This window comes from Parasteatoda tepidariorum, chromosome 4 (assembly GCF_982258835.1).
Source record: "Parasteatoda tepidariorum strain Cologne lab strain chromosome 4, Ptep-v5.0, whole genome shotgun sequence".
In the NCBI taxonomy this organism is placed as follows: Eukaryota; Metazoa; Arthropoda; class Arachnida; order Araneae; family Theridiidae; genus Parasteatoda; species Parasteatoda tepidariorum.
This window is the reverse complement of record NC_141758.1, coordinates 74,797,270-74,818,929: the sequence shown is the minus strand read 5'-3', so window position 1 is coordinate 74,818,929 and position 21,660 is coordinate 74,797,270. Positions and strand designations below refer to the sequence as shown.

Genomic DNA, 21,660 nt, shown 5'->3' with positions numbered 1-21,660 from the left:
AACTATTTGTAATTTATGCTTTAAGATTTTTATTCTTTATGCCTTATTAATTATTGCTTTATTTGACTTTAAGCATTTATTTACCACACTTAGTTAACGTATCAAAATGTGTTTCGCTTAAACTTTCATTTGATACCAGCAAAATGTATCATGCACTATTATCTAAATACCTTTAATGGTTTTACGGTGAACTATCTCATAAATGTATAAAATACATGAAAGGAACTAACATCATCTATTTCAAGAAGAAAAAGACGTTAGCTGGATATCTACAAAACGTGCCCAAAACTCACGTCTTCGTCTTACTAGGATAAAGTTCAGGAAAATGTTTCATCGCCAAGAACTTCTAAGAAAACGTGCAATATTCATGGTATGTCATCTAGAATACTCCGTGCAATATGCGTGCTGAATAAAACACAGCAGTTATCTTTTCTTATACTTATGAAATCGAAGCAAAAATGCGCTTTAAATGTGTTCCAAAAAATGCAATGTTTGACTTTTTTTTTATTGATATTTTTTCATTATTCCAAACTCTTATTTTTATAATCTATTTAAAAATAGTACAGAAGCTTAATATTTTGCTTCTTACATAATGCAGGTTGGGTGTTGTTTGAATATAAGGAAAAATAAGGAGAGTTAGGAAAAAAAAGGGATTTTATTTTGAAAATTAATGAAATATTCTAAAAGTAAATAAGGAAAAATTATTCTTGGTATATGATAATAAATAATAACTACAATCACATAATATTTGCCTTGACTAATAAATTACTGTATTCATTTTTAAAATTATACTGAATAAATTTAACAAGTTGCATTTTAAAACTACTCTTTAAGTTATTTTTCCCTTATATTGTGATTCTAACCTTGGAACTCAACGACGTGAGATATGTTAATTCTTTCTTTTAAGAATAAAATATAATGTAAAAAATATGCTATTTCTTCACTACAAAAAAGTATTTTAGTTGTAATAAATATATCAATTCTTTCCTATCTGTCAAAATATTATATACTAAATATATTATTTCTTCACTACTAACAAAATAAATACATCATTCAATTCTCGTCTGTCAAAATATAATACACTAAATATCTTATTCCTTCTCTATAAACAAGTATTAGAGTTTTAAATAAATAATCCCAATAAACTGAAGCGATGAGATATTACTTCATTAAAAAAACTTCATTGGCTTAAAAAATGGACAGATGAAAAAAAAAAAGACATATCGACTTTTATTTCCATCTGCTTGTTTTTAAGGCAATGAAGTTCTTTATTTTAGATGAAATGACGATATCAGTTCCTTTTCATCTGTAAAAATGTAATACACTTAAATATGTTATTCCTTCTCTTCTATCAAGTATTTGAGTTGTAGTATATTTATCAGTCTTTCTCGTCAGACAAACTATAATATGATAAATGTGTTATTCTTTCTGTATAAACAAGTATTAGAGTTGTAATACATTTATCACTTCCTTCTCATCAGACAAACTATAATATGATAAATGTGTTATTCTTTCTGTATAAACAAGTATTAGAGTTGTAATACATTTATCACTTCCTTCTCATCAGACAAACTATAATATGATAAATGTGTTATTATTTCTGTATAAACAAGTATTAGAGTTGTAATACATTTATCACTTCCTTCTCATCAGACAAACTATAATATGATAAATGTGTTATTATTTCTGTATAAACAAGTATTAGAGTTGTAATACATTTATCACTTCCTTCTCATCAGACAAACTATAATATGATAAATATGTCATTCTTTCTGTATAAATAAGTATTTGAGTTGCAATACATTTATCTCTTCCTTCTCATCAAATTATAATATGCTAAATGTGTCATTCTTTCTGTATAAACAAGTATTTGAGAAGTAATACATTTATCACTTCCTTCTCATCAGACAAACTATAATATGCTAAGTATGTCATTCTTTCTGTATAAACAAGTATTTGAGTTGTAATAACCATCTTATGCAAAGAAAAAAAGTATGGTTGAAAGCAACCAAAATATGGTCAAATTTACTGTTTAAATACATATACATGATCATGGTTTTAATGCAAATTATTGCTCGTCTCTAGCAAAATTTCAGAGCAAATAGCATAAAAATGTAGAAAAAAAACAGCACAAAGATATTGAACCCACTATCTTCATGCTTTTGAGTGTTTAGCAGTAGAACAAGACCCGCAGCAATAGTGATCCCAGCCTCGCTGTGGAGTATTACTATTCTATTAATCGCTTAGAAGCGTTTATGTAATTGGTTTGAATCCCGCTTTAAGATTCGAAATATATTCTTGCTGTTTTTTTGTAAAAACGTGTTGTTTTTAATCGGAAAAGGGTTTGTGATTCGTTCTTTGTATTTACAAAGAAACCACATATGGTTTATTTTAAAAAATTGTTGTTTCTTTCACTAAAAATTTCTTAAATGTGATAATTTTGCCAGAATTCTTTTCTCTGTGTAGTGACTAATCTGAGAAAATATAATATGATAAATTTGTTATTTTTTCTCTGCAAAAAAGTATTTGAATTGTAATAAATATAAATTCATATTCATCTTACAAATAAATAATTTAAAACTTCTCATTCCTTCTTTCTAAACAAGTATTTGAGTTTTAGTAAATATGTTTGTTGTTTCTCGTGAGGAAAAAAAATTATAGCAAATATGTTATTCTTTATCTAATTATGTAATTCTCTCTATATATACTTTTCTAAATTTAAAAAAAAAATTTTTTTTGGTCTCAAAAAAAATTTTAAAAAACAAAATATGAACTTAATTACATAAATTAAAATTTGGAATTCCATCTTAATTTTAACTGACAAATCAATATTTTTTTCAAGAAAAAAAAGTAAGAAGAACTTTTTTTAGTCAATCTATGAAATTTATTCAGTATGCTATTGCCACATTTATTCATAATTTCGTGCTTTGAAAGAAGTCAACAATTTGTCAAACTGATAAAAAAAAAGCGGTCTTATAGTCAGAAAGAATCGAGGATGATTTATGGTAGCTTGAGCGAGTGACACTTTTTTAATATAAATTTTCCTTGGATTTTCAACCAGCTCATTTTTTAAAAACTATGTACCTGTGACTGTTTGGATAAAATATTGAAATTTATGCTACAACAGCTTAAAAGAAATAAAAATGAATGAAAGTTAAAAAAAATAGCTTTTGACAGTTGTATTTTAACAAGCTTTAAATTAATCAATTTAGTAGAGTTCATTTTAGAATTCAGTCGAAGCAGCATTTAGTTGAAATGCATTTTCCAATCCATGATTAAAAAATCTTAATAAAAGCTTTCTTTATTTAAAAAGATTCAGCTTCACTCTTAGAAGTTTCATTTTAAAATTATAGTAAAACAACCAGTAGCAGAGCAGTCGGCCCATCCAATTAATCGAAAATTTTACGGTAGGTAAAATTTTTTATCTTTACGGTTTTGAAACTATTTACAATTGTATGGTTAAAAACCATTATTATAAAACTGTATGGTTTTTCAACCGTTTACAAGTAGCATGTACGAATACATTACATTATCATCTTAATCGTGCTACCATTTGTGTGCGCATGAGAGTGCCGTATTCTGATAGCCCAGGGTCATAAATTGGGGAGTGGAAACTCTTTATGCGTTGAAGGGAATGGAGGAAATATTGTGGCGTCTACGCTGGGATTCGAACTCCCGTTTAGTCGGTCATGAAATTAACAGATTACCTCTCTCGGCTATATCTCTCAGCTGCAAGGAACTAAGTGGCTTCCTTAGGTGGATCTAGTTAGGGTCATAAAATTCAAATTATTTAATTGTATTAGGTGAAGGCAGTTAAAAAATTGTTTTTCTCACAGTTAACAATTTGAATACCATATTATTTATGGTTATTTGACTGTTTCGTTTGAATATGGTGAAATAACACTTAAATAAAGTGTTATTTAACCATTTTTTGAGATATTTCTAACAGTGTTCGCTGACAAAATTAGGCTTATCATGTTTCAATACTTGATGTTGTTGAGCATCATTTATTTTGAATGTGTAATAATTATGGTTTTCTCAATGCAGCAATTGAACCTTATATGAGATATTTCTTGGTTTATCTTTGAAGACTGTTTTAAAATTTTGTTTCCATTTTATAAAATGCACATATTCAATAAACGCCATTCGAAAATTCTATGATATCCACCTTTAAAATAAGTTTCAGTTATTAACGTAAAATGCCTTTCAAACAGCTTAATATTACCCTTTTTACTTCATTTTATTTTTGACCCCTTCTTTAATTTTTTTAAAATCAATTCCTAATGAAATAAAAGTTCGAAAAGCATTATCAAGAAAAAAAAACTAAAATGAAAATTTGTACCAACATATCATTTTATATCTAACTATTATTATTTTATTAAAATTTAAACCTTTGCCTAAGTTTTAAACATTAACTAAGCTAATCTGAATGCATACGTATCTACTTTTTCAGTAATCTGTTTTTGTCTACACAAAAAATCGTCTATGATGCGATTATGATGACTTTTTTTTTAAATTAGTCGTAAAATTAATTATTGAATCCATTGCTTCTTATGAAGAAAAAGAAAGTAAAATTAATATGAAGCTAATTTTGCCGAAAAATACAATCTTGTAAAATTATTTCTAGCAATGTTTATTTTAGTTAAATTTGACCAAAGAGTAATATTAATTTGCAATTTTCAACTGAACTATTATTTTATAATGAAGCCGTATTAAAGACAAGTTATAACATTAGATGTCTATTACTTGATTAAAAACTTCATTCGCTTCAAGAAATAATAACTGACAAGTTTCAAACGATCAAAAACATGCGCCCATTTTCAAGACTTGCCAGAAGAGAGTGAAAATTGTCTCTAAAGAGCGTGGAAATGCATTTTACCTCGATTTGCTCCTCTTAGCCACTGTAATCTTTTAGGCTACTGTGGTTGTTCTAGGTTTGATTCTCACCTTACTTTTTGCATTTTTCGTAGGCAACTTAGTGTTTATTTTTAATTTTTACTAGAAAAAATTTATGTTACTGTTTTCATCAAATTTGTTTTTGTTTCCTTTATTTTATGAATAAGCTTGTAATAAATAAGAGCTTATTATAATTAAGTGAATATTAAATGCTAACTCATATACAAAGGCATTTAAAAAATTTCAGAAGTATGCATTTTACAATTGCTATAAGAAAGGAATAAAATTCCATAGGTTATCAATAACTATATGCATATTAAACTTTGAAAAAACATAAATTCTGTTTTAAAGTGTTACTTTTATATAAATTTTAATTATAAAATAATGAATATTTCATTGATTTTATTTGAATTTTATTTTGTTTAATAACCGGCGTTGAACAGACAGCTCATTCCTGAGTTTACAACTATGGATGTCCAACTCCGTAGCTTTGTAGTTTTGAACATCCAGAAGACAAGGGAACTTCTGGATCAAGCATTTTGACAAACTAACCTTCTAGGAGGACTCTTTGATAGAACTAATCTGCATTTATGTTACGTTGAGAGGAAAACCATGAAAGCCTCCAATAGTTAGTTCTACAGTAAGGGGACTCTAACCCATGATTACGTCTACCATTGGAGATATTTTACATTAGCACTGTGATCAGTGCTATCCGAGTGCAGAACTCATATCTGCCAGCTATCGCTGGTATTCGAACCTAGGGCACTTTATTGGGAGGCAAGCACTCTATCCCTTGAACCACAACGGCTCATTATTGGTAAATTTTTTAAAAAATGGCGAACTCAGAGCTGAAAGTATCTAGTACATATACATGAAATTATCAGTTTAACATAATGTAAGTTTAGCATAGTTTTTAGCAGTTTTACATAGTTTTTAGCAGTTTTACATAGTTTTTAGCAGTTTAACATATTGCCGAAGAATTTGAGCCCATTAACAAATGAAGAATTTAAGGATCTAAATGGGCAATTGTAAAGACTTTCTTCGTTAATTTTGCTACTTAACTATCAAGTGTACTGTCTTTCAGTTACGTATAAAGGTTTAAAATCATTTCACTCAGATCAACCAAGAAACTGGCAAATATACCTAAGCTTCTATCCAAAGCAATTTAACAAGCTAAAGATACCAACATATTAAGCAAAATTGCTAATTTAAAAAACAACTTAAACCTAACGTTTCGGTATTTTTGTTTTTCTCAAATAAAGATAAACATCAAATTTTACGCTACCCCTCGTAAAAATACACCACAGAATGTGTTCGGATTCAAACTATTGTCACAGAAGTAACTTTTCTATCAGCACATCTCATCAACACCAAGTTAAGAAGCTGGTGAAAAAACGAACAATTTTGACTGAGGCAGCAAACACCATTAAACTGCTGACAGGAAAGCCTTCTAACACAGCTGCAAGCGATACCAAAGAAGAAACTATCAAAGAACACAAAAGAAGATACCTTCCTATCCAAAAAAAATTTACGAACGAAACTCAAAAAATAAATACCGGCTGGGCAGCGCAAAACAACGCGCGCCTGCGCACACATTCCACATCAGGAATTGACAGAGCAACGCGCATGGTGACTTCCCAAACATTTTCTCCTAGCGCACCTTGTTCGTCTTCAGATCTAGGTGAGAATCGAGAGAACGCAACGTTCCAATCTTCCAAAACACCCCCACAGTTTTGCTCTTTTGCCCGGGATTTGTGAGCTTTCTTCAACAGGTAGTCTCTCAGATTTTGACAAAATCGTTTGATGCTCATTTGATCGGAAGTCCAGCTACAAGAGTGCTTGTTTAAATATTTTAAACTTAGAAGATTTTAAAAGGTAAATGTTTTTTCTAAATATTATTTTAAGTTTTATTAAATGTTTTTACAAATGCTATACGCTTGATTCTAAAATTGAGGAAGCAGTTTTGTCATTGAAAGAATTCTTTTTTAATGTGTTTATCAAAATTCTGGTGGAAAAAATGGCACGGAATACTAAATATAAATTTTAGAAAAGAAATAGAATTGCCTTTTTTGAAAAAAAAAATAGTTTTCTTTTTTTAAAAAAATTATAGAAAATATTAATAAAATTCGTATTAAAATAATTGAAATTTTTTTATTTAGAAAGAAAGGAAAATTATTAGTTCAATTTTTCTTTTAAAAATTTCTAGTTTAAAAACCGGTAAAATACTTCAATTAAAAAAACGAACTGAAAATTAGAATTCAATTATCACCGAAGCAAATTCTAATTTAAATATTAAAAAGAAGTTTTCTTCAACTTAAATTGAAAAAAAATATTTAAAAACGTAACTACAAATATTAAATGCTTTTCTTTAAATGCTAACTACAAGTATTACGTAAAATATTCTAATATATTAATGAGCAATAATTTTAAACTATAAATGGCAATATCTAACAAGAACAAAGTTAGCTTCGTTGTTAAAACTTGTGAACTCTATTTTAAAAAAATATGAAACTCTTTCCATTTTATTACGCATTCTAAATTTATGCAAAAATTAATAAAAAGTTCTTTACTTTACATAACTGAGATTGCCTTTAATACTGTAAGTTATATCTAATATAACTAACAGAAAATAATTCCATTATATAATGTAACGCAAAAGTGCACATTATTTAAAAAAAAATTTTATTCGTTAAAAAGTTTGCCCAATTTAAGTTTTTACATTCGAAATATTAACATAAAAAGTTGATTCTCTCACACGAAAAATAACGACCATATGCATATCCATTCGCTGTTATTTACAGAAAAAACGCTGTATTTTAAATTTCGAAGCATAAATGTATGGAATTAGAAATAAAATCTTGATTGTTTAAATGTTCTTTATATAAAATTTGGAAATCACACTGGAATTTTGTATACATAAAATCTTGATTCCTTAAATATTTTAAATGTTTAATTAGGAGAGTTTTATTTAATTTAAATCATCCGTACCAAGAAGAGTGCATCAGTAAGGAATATAATTGTTGTTATAGGTACGATTAAAAGCATAAATGTTTTTAGGTGTACGACCATAAATAGTAAAAATATCATTTTTAACAAATATCTTACGCAGATGCTCTGAAAAAGATTAATGAAAATAATTCACAAAATTTTCATTCTATTAGATAATTTTAAGATGGTTGATGTATTATTTAATTGAATTTTTTGTCTATTGCTTTTTAGTTTTTGTGAAATATAATTAAACATTTGGCAGAACTATAGTAGTTTGTATAACACATTGGATAGTTGTAATATGAAGATATCTTCTAGTGTGTGAGATTTATTACGCAAAATTTATTTAGGGACTTAATTTGAACTTGAATTAGATTAAAACTTTTGCTCGACTAAGTGAAATTTTTTTTATTAAAAATGCACTTAAGCTTTATGAATGCTCGATAATTCTGCAGTTTTCTCTTACAAAATCTATTCTTTATTTAATAATAAATTTAAAACCTAATTTAAGTCTGAAGTAATGTTTTACTACATTAGTTTCAGTTATCTCTTAAATCAGACAGCTCAAACAATAGATGAATTGAATTACTTAATGTATTCCGTTATTTCTTATATTTAACAGTCATTTCTTGATATGCTAGCAATTTCACATATATTTATCTAAAAAAAGACTGAATTTAATAAATATGTGATTCAATATTACGAATAATATAATAGAGATGAATTTGGCAAACTTTTATTTTGAAGGTCTCATTTTAAGACGTGGAGCATTTTAAGCAAATTTCATAAAGTAAACTGGACTAAAAAACAGAAAAAAGAAATTCAACTACAAGTTCTAAGAAGACTTGTTTCATTATATAAATATTATGAAGCAGAATTTACTCATATTTTTACTAAAATCAAAAAACTAAAAAAATGGATTGGAAAAATAAATTTAGTACATATTCTTCAAAATAATTTTATTATATTGACAAAACGCAACGAATTGCGCATAAGATAAAGAAAGTGAAAAATGTAAATACAGCGAAGCATTGTTTCTTATACATATTGTGAGGCTTCAAATCGTTCATATTTTAAGAAATATAAAAAAAAAATTTCTGAAGTGTGAAATTATCTATATTTACTTACAGTCTCGCTGAGAAATATTTTGGGATATCAGAATGCATGCAAGTAAAAATTAACTTTTAAGGAACTATATAATTATCTTAATGTATTGCTATTTTATGTAATTTAGCAAACTGATTTTCTGTGTAACTAAACATGTAAAGAACTTACAATTGATAAAAATACCCATTTTCCATTTTTATTTCCTCCAATTACATGTTTTGTTCACCATTATATCTTTCAAAAACATTTAATTAAAAAACAATTTGTATTTAAATTATTATTTTCTTAATTGAAATCACTAAAAATATTTTCAGATTGAATAAATAAGAACTTTAATAGATTTTTCTTTCACACTAAGAGAGGAGTATGATTAAAGTCACTAGGATATCATAAAATTTACTGCCTTCTGGCTCTATGGGGAAAACAACTAACTTAACTTTTACCGAAGAGCTTTGGTAATGAATTTGGTAAAGTTAATAATAAAATCTTATTTTATAATACGTGATGAAATTTGGTAATTTTATCATTAATCGTATATTTTAGTTTTATTTTTCAGAAATATTTTTTTTGTATGTACACAAATATCATTTTTGAACCTGATATTGTTATTTCTTCATATAAAGATATGCATTTATTGACAGAAAGTTGTTAATATAGTTCTAAAAATGGTTATTTTATTAAAAAGGATTCAGAAATAAAAAATGCAATGTTGACGGAGATATTTGACTGAAGAAATTTTAATACTTCTGTTTTAAACTTTAATTAACTTCTAGATACTGATTTAACTATACATACCACTGTCGAAATAATACTATTTCTTAATATCAGCTTCTTAAGACAAAGGTTTTCTGATTTTAAATCTGACATGTATAGGCAGAAACTAGTTCAATTATATGCGATATGGGGAGTTTTCATCACTATTTAATGTGCAAAACATTTCATTCCTACAGAAGAGTAAAATAAATTTAATAAAATTTCTACCTTAGAATGTATTAACTTGTTTACATCAATTAAATAGAATATTTTAATATTTATCCTAGTCTTGGAAAAGGTTAGATTTAATACTATAAATCATATTCTGTGGATCGCTTTTTGGACCAGTCATAACAAAAGAAAAACAAATCGCATGTGTTAATGACGACTAAGAGTACATTAAAATGTTTGAAATGAAAACTGAAAATATAACCATAATATTGCAATAAAAATGTCTTTGTACTATAACAATACAATACTGAATTTTCGCCATATTCTAGAAGAACTGTTTAAAATTTTTTCAACAAAAGCTTTAATAACCTTAAAGATATATAAAATGTTTTTAATTAAAAACTAGTAAAATGGCAAAAATGTCCAGAAACGTTTTGATTTTATCATTAGAATTGAAAAATATTAATTTTGCTAATAATATTTATTGCATTTAAAATTCTAAATTCGTTGTAAAATTGTAGTACTGATATCTATATATGAAAGAATAAATTAATCAATTAAATCGAAAAATGTGAAAGAAGTTTGAAATAACAGCAATAAAATTTTTTGCTACTTAACACAGTTCACTTAACACTTTCCATTGAATAGGAGAATTTACTTACAACTCATTAAGATAATTTATGAACTCGATTTCCATAACTCGCTCCTACATTTTTAACTAATTCATTAAAGATACTTTTTTTCTTACTATCAATAAAGATATATTCACTTATGTTACATTCTCAAAATTATAATTTAAAAACGCTTTTTTTTCTTTTTCTTATAAATTATGATATATGTTTTGGGTGGATGGGATTAAAACTAATTTCTAAAACATGGATTTAGACTTTTCATTTTATGTATAGGCTAAAGTCCTGTATCAAACTATTGTTGAAAGTATGCTCAGAATTCCTTCTAAAAAACTTTTAGCACAAAGGAGACCAACTCCGCATGAAGTAAATCAGATTTTATCAATTTTTTCTTATACTTATAATCGTATCTATAATTGACAAGCTGAGTGAATGAGTTCTAAGTGACATTTCAGTAAATTATCCGAATTTACTGTTAAAACTGTTCAAATTTACTCAAATTGCTAAAATTTACAATACCGAATGATATTTTAGTAGATTTTATTAAATTAGTCGAAGTTTCTGATATATGTTAGGAAATAAAAATTATTTAACGTCAAACTTTTAAATAGCAATATCTAAAAATCCCCACTCTTCGCGTTATAATGCTCGCACTATAAGCGTAGTGTTATTTACTACTAAAAGATGACTTTCTAACGTTACTCGTTTATTCTTCACCAAATGAATTTGTAATATTATTCCAATTTCAAAAACTATTACGTTATATTCTACTGAGATCGTCGAAATTTAATGAATTGGTAAAAAATTTAATTTTGTATAGTTAAATAAGACTAATATAAAAACTAGAAATTTTATTTTTATTAAGTACGTCACTTAGAATCTTTATACACTAAAGCTCTTATATTGTAAAGTAACTTATGATATGTTTTAAGGGCATTAAAAATTATTTCACTTAGTATGAAACGTACATTATGCTTTCCAAGTTCTATATAAGTGTCAGCTCTATATCGGACTATTGTTGAAAATATGCTCAGAAATGATGCCAACAAAAACTTTGCACGAAAAGTTTCCTCTATACTATAAAAACTGTGATATAATTGCTTTCTGAATTTAAAGTGTGGTGCAGTAGCTTCCCGTTATTTCAAGACAACGACAAATCAGTTCGTGTATGTTTCAAAGATATAAATTTAAACGCCAATAATGGAGAATTGTAGTGTTTACCACCGAAATGATGTTTGAAATATCAGAAAAAATTGAAATCGCTCGGAGCAAGGTCTGGGCTACAGGAGGGGGGGTCTAAAACTTCCCATTCAAAAGAGTCCAAGAAAGTTCTGATCTGAGCTGCTGGAGAGTCATTGTCATGGAGTAACAAAATTGCCTGTCAGCATGGTAACAGCTCTGTAAACTTCACAAATCTACCGACGTTTGCATCGGGCAGGTTATTTTCCGACAAGAAAATGCACCACTGATCGTATTCCGTACGAGGCAGGTGATTCAATAATTGCGAAATATTATCAGGGTTATTCAATAACTTAACATTTTAAAGCACAGAACTGACTGCACAGTCTACATACATGGTAGCAACTCTGCACTGTTGTTCCTAAGGAATGCCATGGCACAATACAAAGTACTCATTGCGACGTTGGCGCCATCTATTAGTGTACACAACAAAACTATCCTTACTTAAATAAACACTCCTCGTATTTAATATTTTACGGCTTCTATTCTATTAAGCCTAATACAAATTCGACTTAATATTCTCATTGTTATGCGTTTGTTTGATTTACAGGCTAATTTTATTGTAAGAATTAAAGTTTCTACGCATTATTTAACAAAATGCTCATACTTTAAAGTGTATCGTAAAAATGACTTTAGCGATTCTGTGTGTTTATTACAAACTTTAAGTGTTATTGAAAGCTAAAAATGGTGACAAATGTTTATACACTTTTTTAATGTTGGCAACTTTTCATAAATTAATTTATTTAAAATACATAATCTACATTTACATAATACACACTAAATAGTTTACATTTATTAATGAATTGTAATTAAAAGAACATTTCCGATATTTCTTGCCACCAAGAACTGACTTTAATGCTTCATCACACCCAGAATTATCTCTAGTGCTTTACTACACCATTTTTGGTGTGTAATCGTCACCATTTTTAGTTTTAAGAAACACTAAAATTGTTCATAGTGCATACATGAATCATGCTTTGTCTTAAAGGGAATAAAAAATTATTTCTGAAAAATGCGTTCAGGTTTGAGATTCATGTAAAGTCCTTAGCTTTGTATCAAACTTCTGATGAACATTTTATCAGAACTGGTGAAGACAGAAATTTAACACAAAAAGGACCCTTTCTCTGTGTATTAAATCAGTATCAATCCTTTTTTTATTATCTTATCATATTATTTATAATTGTAAATTTCAATTGTTATTAAATTCTAATAATTATCATTAATATCTTAATATAACAGGATTGAAAAGTGCCACAATTTAATCTTTAATATTCATATGAAAGATTACAATATTTAAACGTATGTTCATTTTATTGATAAATATTTCTATGAACAAATTAATTTTTTTAATTAGAAAGTAAAACTATTCACATTTAGTAAACGTGACGAAATAAATAAAAATGCTTCACCATTCATTTAATGATTATCGATTTTCGTCAAATATGTGACCCTCTAATGTTATCAGCAAAATATTAGTCTGAATGCCTCTGACCGATTTTGGAAATAGCCTACTAGTCTCGTCAAAAAAGTCATTTAACATTTACGCAAGAACGACGATTGAGTAAAAACGTGACGTAATATTACAAATTCACATCCACAATCTATGAAAAGAAATCTAAGTGGCATTACATAAGAGATTAAAAGGGCTCAACTTTTCAAGAGAGAGATTATAATGTCACAAAAACATTTATTAATTTGACACCATGATATTATATATTTTTATTTTTATCGTTTTTAAGAAGGCATTCCACAATTTTCTTAATTTCACTCTATTTGCGATAATTCTAGCAAGAAAAAGTGCATTTGATGAGAAAAAAGTACGAATTATTATAATGTATTGCGGGACTAAAATACTAGCTAACTAAACGAAATAAGTTTAACTACAGACAGTAATTAAAATTACCACTTAACATTTATGCTACCAGAGTTATTACATTAAATTAGATTTAACCACAAAAGTTATACACAGTCTGTTATAAGCAGTTAACTAGATGATAAAAATAAAATATTATACGATGATTTTAAACTTGTGTTAAAATATAGTCAAATGATTATATAAATTAATATGAGCATTTAATTTCTATTTTACTTCTAGTTTAAAAGAAATAAAAATAAAAATATTTCAAGTATGAATCTTAAGAATAAATCATAGTATTTATAATCATAAATCAATAAAATAACTTTTGAAAATTTTATTTTCTCCATTAATATATTCTGGTGCCCTGAAAATAAAACTTTATACATATATTCCTTATAGCAAAAGTATTTTAATTGAATATAAAGTGTTTCACTTGCTTTTTCTTTTACTATAGTAAATGAAAGTCTTAGAATACAATTTTATTTGTGCTAATTTGTAAAACTCATTTCAGTACACAATTTTTTCAGTACTACCAGTGAAATTACTTTATACCTTTTAAACTATATTTTCAATCTTCTAAGCTTTATAAAAAAATTTAAACAAACAAGTTAAATTCTAACTGGATCTACGGTTCAGAATTATATCATATTTAGGTCATAAAGTCATTGTTTTAGTTATTAAGATAAGTTATAAATTATTATTTTCGATTTTTAAATTTCCAATTAAACAGTAATTTGAAAATCCCTTTAGTTACTGTTTGGACTTTCATTTTAATTCAATAAAATTAAGATGGCAATAAAAAAACATGATCAAATCTACCGTAAGATGGTTAAATTTACCCTGTTTTTACCGTTTATTCTTACGGGAACACCAAAAGGTTCAGTAATTTTTGAAAAAGGGCTTTGGTAATATTTTTTTTAAATTAATAGTAAAATATGGTTTAGTAAATCTAGTAATTTTATCGTGATAACTTATAGCATGTCTTTAAAACCATTTATTCTTTAAAATTTACTTTCCAGTTTTGTATTTCTTACTAAATGTGTGGTAATAAGAACCATAATTTTGAAATCCGAAATTTACGGTAAAGCGTTACTATATAAATGACAAATTATCAAATGAATTATTGAAATACCGTCTATTTTAGTTTTTTTTTTAACTAGGACTATATTTGTTTTACCAAAAACATCATTATCAAATATTATCAATCATTATAATTTTATCAGAATTTTTTTCTGTGTAGGGACTGAATAGCTAGAACATTATATTAAGTTTCTATCAATGCAAAATTAATGGATAGCATACTAAATTTCTTACATAATTGCTGATTTATGGTTAAATATTCCAGAATTAGTAAATGTAAAAATCAAATTGGTGCAACTAAATTGATATAAATCTCTACTTTAAATTTTAAAAATTTTAGGATAGCTAACTGAATTGTTAGTTAAAAGTTTTCTTTTAGTAAAGTTTAAGGACAAATATTTATATATTTGTCTAAATCGGTAGAAAGGAATTAAATTAAATCTCTAGTATTTACACAAAAATAAATAATTTAAAGTATTACTTAAAGAATAACACTTATGTGCGTAATAAAAACTATTACAGACTACATAAAACTCTTAAAATAGCATATGTTTAGGCAAAAGCATGACTCATAAAAAATACAAAAGAGTATACCGTTTTATTCAACTCGTCAAATTCGATGTTTAATGTTTCTGTGCAAGCTTTTAGCATCAAACTATATAATAAGAGGTCTGTCATATGTTTCTATTTCATTTTTTTTACGATTTCAAACGTTAGATTTCTGAAGAGCATTAATTCGGTTGAGAATACTTTCAATCGGGAAATGACAGGGACAAAGTAAATGTTGAAAGAATCTGTTACGGGAAAGCAGATGTCGCTTAGAAATGGTTTCTTTGAAGACCTTTTTTCGAACGGATTGTCGAAATCGTTAAATCAGTCTGAAAAAGTATTTCATTTCAAATACAATTGCTGCAATAACTCGCTTTGCTAAAGAAGAGAATTTGTTTCCGTTACAAAATTGCACTTTATTTCTTAACAGAGCATAAACTAGAGGAAATGAAACAGAAATTCTCATTGTATTGGATGCATAATATATAATCCTAATATAAATTTATTTCTAAACTTTTTGTCATAAAAATTTTCAAATCAAGAGACGCAAATTAAACTTTTATGAGCGCTGTATGAAATGGGTGCTCACATAACATGAAAAATTCTTCGTTTTTGATAGAACTGTTTTTGGTCTGTTGAAACTGTTGTTTATATGTTCCGAACAAAAATTTCGTCAAAGTGACGAAATAATTATTGTCATTTCTTCAAGGAAGCAAATTTCGCCAACAATAACAAAATATTTCATAATTCCATTTTTTTTCAGAAAGTAAAATAATAAGACAAATAAAATAAATTAATTAATAAGCAACCTTCCAGTGCTCAATGTATCCAACTTTTCTAATAACCACTTTATCGGGAGCATCAGATAGATAAATCAATATTGCCCCAATAACACAAAAGGGGCGGATAGAACAATAAAATAAATTACATCCATGCCCGAAGCGGGATTTGAACCCGGGAAAGTCCAGTTACGAGGACAACTTCTTGACCACCAAAATGACTGGTCGGCTTGTTCCGTCACTTTATTTCCGATCATCTAGTCTTCATTCCAGTTTACGATCACTCACAAAGCACTTTTATGAGGTTCCGAATTGAATAAACATTTTTGTCATAGATTTAAGAGAAAGTGTTTCCATTCAAATGATAAAGGTTCTCAAACTTACAGATCTTATTACCTACTTCTACTTACTTATCTATGGCAGTATAAATTGAAATTTTAAAAACAAATTTAACTTAATAAATGGTATTTATGTCTGAGGTATTGTGATAAAATTATTAAAATTTACCCCATTTACCAAATTGTATCTCACAATCTAAAACCGCATTTCATTATTAATTTTATCAAAATTCTTACCAAAGAGCCTCGGTGAAGACTACCATGTTTTTTGTTGTTCCTTATTAACCTACGTGTACTCTTACGCATGAAAAAAATAAGGATATAATCAAATACGATTGATACAATTGCAGTTGCAGTTTATTTGTTCACTTTGAATAAATTTATGGAGAAACATTTTTATAAAAAAGAAAAACGTACTGTGCGGTAATGAGATTTTTCTGGTATTAAAACCAAAATTGTGCGGTATTTAAATCATTTATTTCGTAATTTTGTCGTTCACAAAAAACGCTGTACAAATAATACCGAGAATTTTTGTGTTCACAGGGAGCCAGAAATACGGTAAATTTCAACATGGTAGTTTTGACCTGACTTTTTTCTGAGTGTAAAACTTTCTTATTGACAATGACTGCAATGGAATCTGCGACACTATCATTTAATTTTTATGTATAGTTAAAAACAGTTAAGTTACAGGGTACAATAATTTTTATAATTTGGAATACCTTATTTCTTTAATTAATAACTAAAATTATTAATAATTATCTATATCTAATAATCAAGTTTAAAACTACTTAATTAATAATTTTAATAAAATATTGTCAAATGTCGATATTGCTGCTGTAAAAACTTCATAATTCGACAGTCGCAAAATGAACTTTGAAATATAAAAAGAAAAGAATCATTTTGTTTTTGCACAATATATCTAGAAACATTCTAAATGTATTACTTTTTAAGGAAATGACCATTACATTATTTCAAACATTATTTTGTGTATTATCTTACGCTTCTTAAAGACCCAATTTGTCATACTGCTTTTATCCTATTATTGTTTGAGAACAAAAGGATTACTTCATCTGCAATCATATTTAGATCAATCATGCAAGCGTAATTTTTACGTTATACCCATTATAAAAGTCTCACAATAATAATTTATTTTCCTTATTTCTAAATTTCCAACAAAAAAATCAAAATTAACTATTTCGTTTCTTATTTTAATTATTAATCCTAAATTATCTTATGCAACAATTGTCCTTCGAAGTTGTTAAACCTAAAGATCATTTACATGTACATATTCGTTTTGAAACTGTTATTTATTCGGTGTTGTTACGTTTACTTTTAAAATAAAATTACTGTACCGATAAATCAGAAATTCTGTAGAAAGCGAAATATTTTTTTCAGATTTGCTACGAATTTTTTTTTATTTTCTTTCTAAAACTCTACAAAAATGTTAAGTTTTTTAAAAAATTAATTAATCTTATTTTTGCTATAATTTTCAAAGAATTTCAGTGACATCAGTTATTGACATTGAAAAACTTTTTCAAGTTCTTTTTTTTATTTTTTTCTAATATATTTTTATATGACAAAATTTTGCAAGTTAAGAATGAGCCAGAAAAAACGTTATGTGTGAAACAAACAGTTTACAAAGTAAAATTTGACAGACTTTGTTTTAAAAATATATGTTTTTTTCCGAATTCATGGTTATCAGTTCCATTGTATAGATTACTTCGTGCACTAGACAGCACATTTGAAAGAAGTTCCTACTTCCTCGATGAATATATTCATCTGAAAATAAATTTAATGTTAATATGAATAAGACAAAGTGACAGCTAAATTCGCTTCGTATTTTGGATTTCATTGTTTAAAAATATATGCATTATAATATAATGTTAAGATTTAGGACTTTCCAATTGCATCCCGAATCTTATTTTCTTTGATTTGAGTAAGTTTCTTAAACTTAGGGTTCTTGAAACGCTTTCTAATCTAAGCCTGTACCTCCCCCTATTAAAAAAATTTTTTTTTCTAAACTGGGCAGAAGATAATTTTTCTTATGGGTACATGACGTGGTATATATAGGATATATGTTATATATCTTTATTAATTCGAGCAACTGTACGTCACGATAAACGTAAATATTTTCGCAACTGGAGCCAATCTATTTTTATGTTACATTAGTGTACAACACGTTAAATACTTTGTGGTTTGGATATTTTTGTTTTAATTCTTTCTTCTTTTTTTGATACTTTGTTCGCAATCTTTCATCTTCAGTTACTTTCATCACGATTCTTTCTTCCTTAGATAATTTCGTTTGTTTTGAATGCTTTTGATGTCACCAAATGTAATTATTTTTCATAAGGTGTAACGAAAATACCAAATTGAAAAAGATAAAATTGAAGGAAATGATAATGAAAAATTTGCGACTTCATCTCGATAAATCAATAAACTAAGTATTAAAATTAACTGCAATATTCGATGGTATACAGAAAAATTCCAAAATACCTTTTAATTTTCTTCCACTACAATTTGCAGCATTAACCTAACCCAAAATCAACTGAAGCTGGTCAAATATTTCAGTCGGAATGCTCTAACATGCAACAGATACAATTTTTCAGATTTCCTAGCTGAGCAGCTCCATCTATTGATGAGCGCTGTAACTAATTTTGAAACTTAGCGAGAAATAAAATATGTTTTCTTTAGCTGATTGCAACAAACCGTGCATTTCTATCACATCTTCCTTTTCTTTGATTGATTTTTAAATTTATCGGTCATTTTAGAAATATCAGTTATATTTTTTTTCAAAAATAGATTAATATACTTACTAACAAACTTTACAAGTCTTCAAATAATTATTCTTACAATTGATTGGGGAAAATCTGATGATTCGAAAATAGTTATTTAGGATGCTTTTTTTACTGAAAAACTTACTATACCAAAATATTCAGTGTTTAATATATTTTTTAGCACTTTTTATTTCCTAGAATAATAAATTCGAGCATTTAAACTAATCATCGAAAAAGTTTTAAGAAGTTAGAATATCAAATGATCTATGAATAACATAAACTCTCGTTTTAAACAAAACAGTTAAAAATAGAAAACTAAGCAAGTTTAATTTTCAATTTCTTATCATATTTATCCAAGTCGCATACAAAACAAAGGTAGTGTTTCAGCACTTTCAACAGCTTTTACCATAATGTATTGTCTTAAAAATTTTAAAATATGCGTTATTAAAATGTATTTTAACTTTTGGAAAATAAATTTAAAGTTATAAGAATTGAAATAGTACATTGAAAATGCATCAGTTAACACATAAGTAAAAACTTTGAGTAATCTTACTGAAACTCATGAATAATAGATGAAGCTCCTTTCTTATTTTAATCTAGTTTTTGAAGAGTGAATTGGGGAAAAAAGAATTTTACTTTGAAATTCAAATAAAAATCAAATCAGTTTATGAAACTCATCAAGTCTGCATGATATCTGCATTTTATTGGCATTTAGCATTTTTTTTAAAATTATATTTTAAAGCTGTAGTGTAAAAGGGTATTCGCGAATAATATCATGGCGTATGACTGAATTTATCTCTCTGTTAAGCATATTTTATTTTAAAAAAAGTTATAGCTTTCCAATTCTTGACACTTTTTCTATGAATATTTTTAAGACCAGTGTACTTTATTTATGAAAATTACCTTGTACAATCTCAAGGAAATTGGTTTAACGTTAAAAATTCAAATGCTCTTCATCCTGCTCTTATTAAAATGCTAAATCAAATCATATTTTAGTTTAGCTTTTACTATATCATTGTATAATCAAGTTTATGAAGCTGGACTAAATGCTTTAATTTAACACCATATAAGGTTGTTGTAGATTTAAACAATATAATAGTTAAATGCTTTGCAAGCTTTCCAACAGCTTATAATTGTTATGCTATTGCTAAAACATGTTAAGTTCACATTTTCCAAAACAATCACGCTAAAATTTGTTGTAAAATTCTGCATTACTTACAGATTGATGATTTTGAATAATGTTTTTTCATGTTATTTAACAACAAAAGGTTATGAAGAGTTTATGAAAATATTTTAAAAATCAGGGTGCAGAATCGTTACGTTCGTTTTCACATTTTTATAAATTTATAATAAATAACTAAAAAGTACTTAAGACTGATATACTTTTCAATTATAAATTTTGTGAGTTTTCAAATTTGTTAACAGGTTACGGTTATCTTTAAAAAAAGCACTAGAATTCTTTCATAGCAGTGCTCAAGTGGTTACAGATGATGGTTCAAACTATAAACATGTTTTTTGTGTTTAAAACATGTTTTGTAACGTGTGTTAACATGTTATAACATGTATTAGTATGTTTAACTGTAAACATGTTTTTTTTGTTTAAAAACAGTCCAAGTAATTATAGTGAACTAATATTACTTTTTTATGCATAAATGATACTTATTATACTTATTTAGCGTATTAAAGTTGAAAAAGGTTATACAAGACTGTTTTTAGAACTCTTATGACTTTAACATAAATACATGAGTAATATCCTAGAAGTAAAGCAACAACTCACTGTGGGCCAAGGTGAAAATGGATGTTAAGGCACCAAAATTTCATGATCACCGGCAGAAGTGCGGCAATTTGGTTATCATTGCGCACAGACAGCTTTTTCATGCGAGTTCCAATGTATATGAAATTTGGATGGTCTTCAAGCCGCCACTGGGGATCGAACTCCAGTTCTTCAAAATGGCAGTTCAGTATCTTAAAGACTCAGAGATCATGGCTTAATAGGGTAAGCATATGCAGGCAAATTAAGTATCATTTCATTTTAAAGTCAGACTTTTGTTAGCTGAAGGAGAACAATTATATTATTTGAGGAAGGAAAGAAATAACAATTAATTAATATAAATCTTCATTTTTAATTTTTTTTATTTTATGGGGGAAAATTATGATCCTTATCCTTATAGATCCTTAATATTGACACATAATATTTTAATTGCGCCACGCATTATATTCACATGGAATAGTGTACCCTACCAAAGGAATTAATTTTAGGTCCCATATGGGGTACACAATGTTGACCTACAGTTTACTATGTATGTAACTTTTTTAAAACCTTCAGCTCAATATTATAAATGATTAATATTTAAATATTCGAACAAAATATTTGAACTAAAAAGTACAAATATTTTTTATATCACTTCTTCAAGTTTAAATCATACAGCAAAAGTCTGAAATATATGCTATGAAGACTAAATATAAGATAGTCTAGTAATGTTTTTCAAATCTAATTTT

General features: G+C 27.0%; 1 protein-coding gene across 3 annotated transcripts in view; it reads left to right on the top strand.

Annotated features, from left to right (window-relative positions):
- The first annotated feature begins 350 nt into the window (after positions 1-350).
- The window catches only part of LOC107440520 (sarcoplasmic calcium-binding protein 1), a 123,632-nt gene continuing 102,322 nt past the window's right edge, over positions 351-21,660 (top strand). The window contains exon 1 of one of the 3 annotated variants that reach the window (XM_087161371.1): positions 351-370. In XM_087161371.1, the coding sequence (XP_087017497.1) occupies positions 368-370 (3 nt within the window). In that variant the 5' untranslated portion in view covers positions 351-367. Of the gene's footprint in view, positions 371-6,479; positions 6,772-10,837; positions 10,911-21,660 lie in introns of those variants that run through there. The other 2 variants (XM_087161372.1, XM_016053474.4) reach the window with 2 other exon arrangements.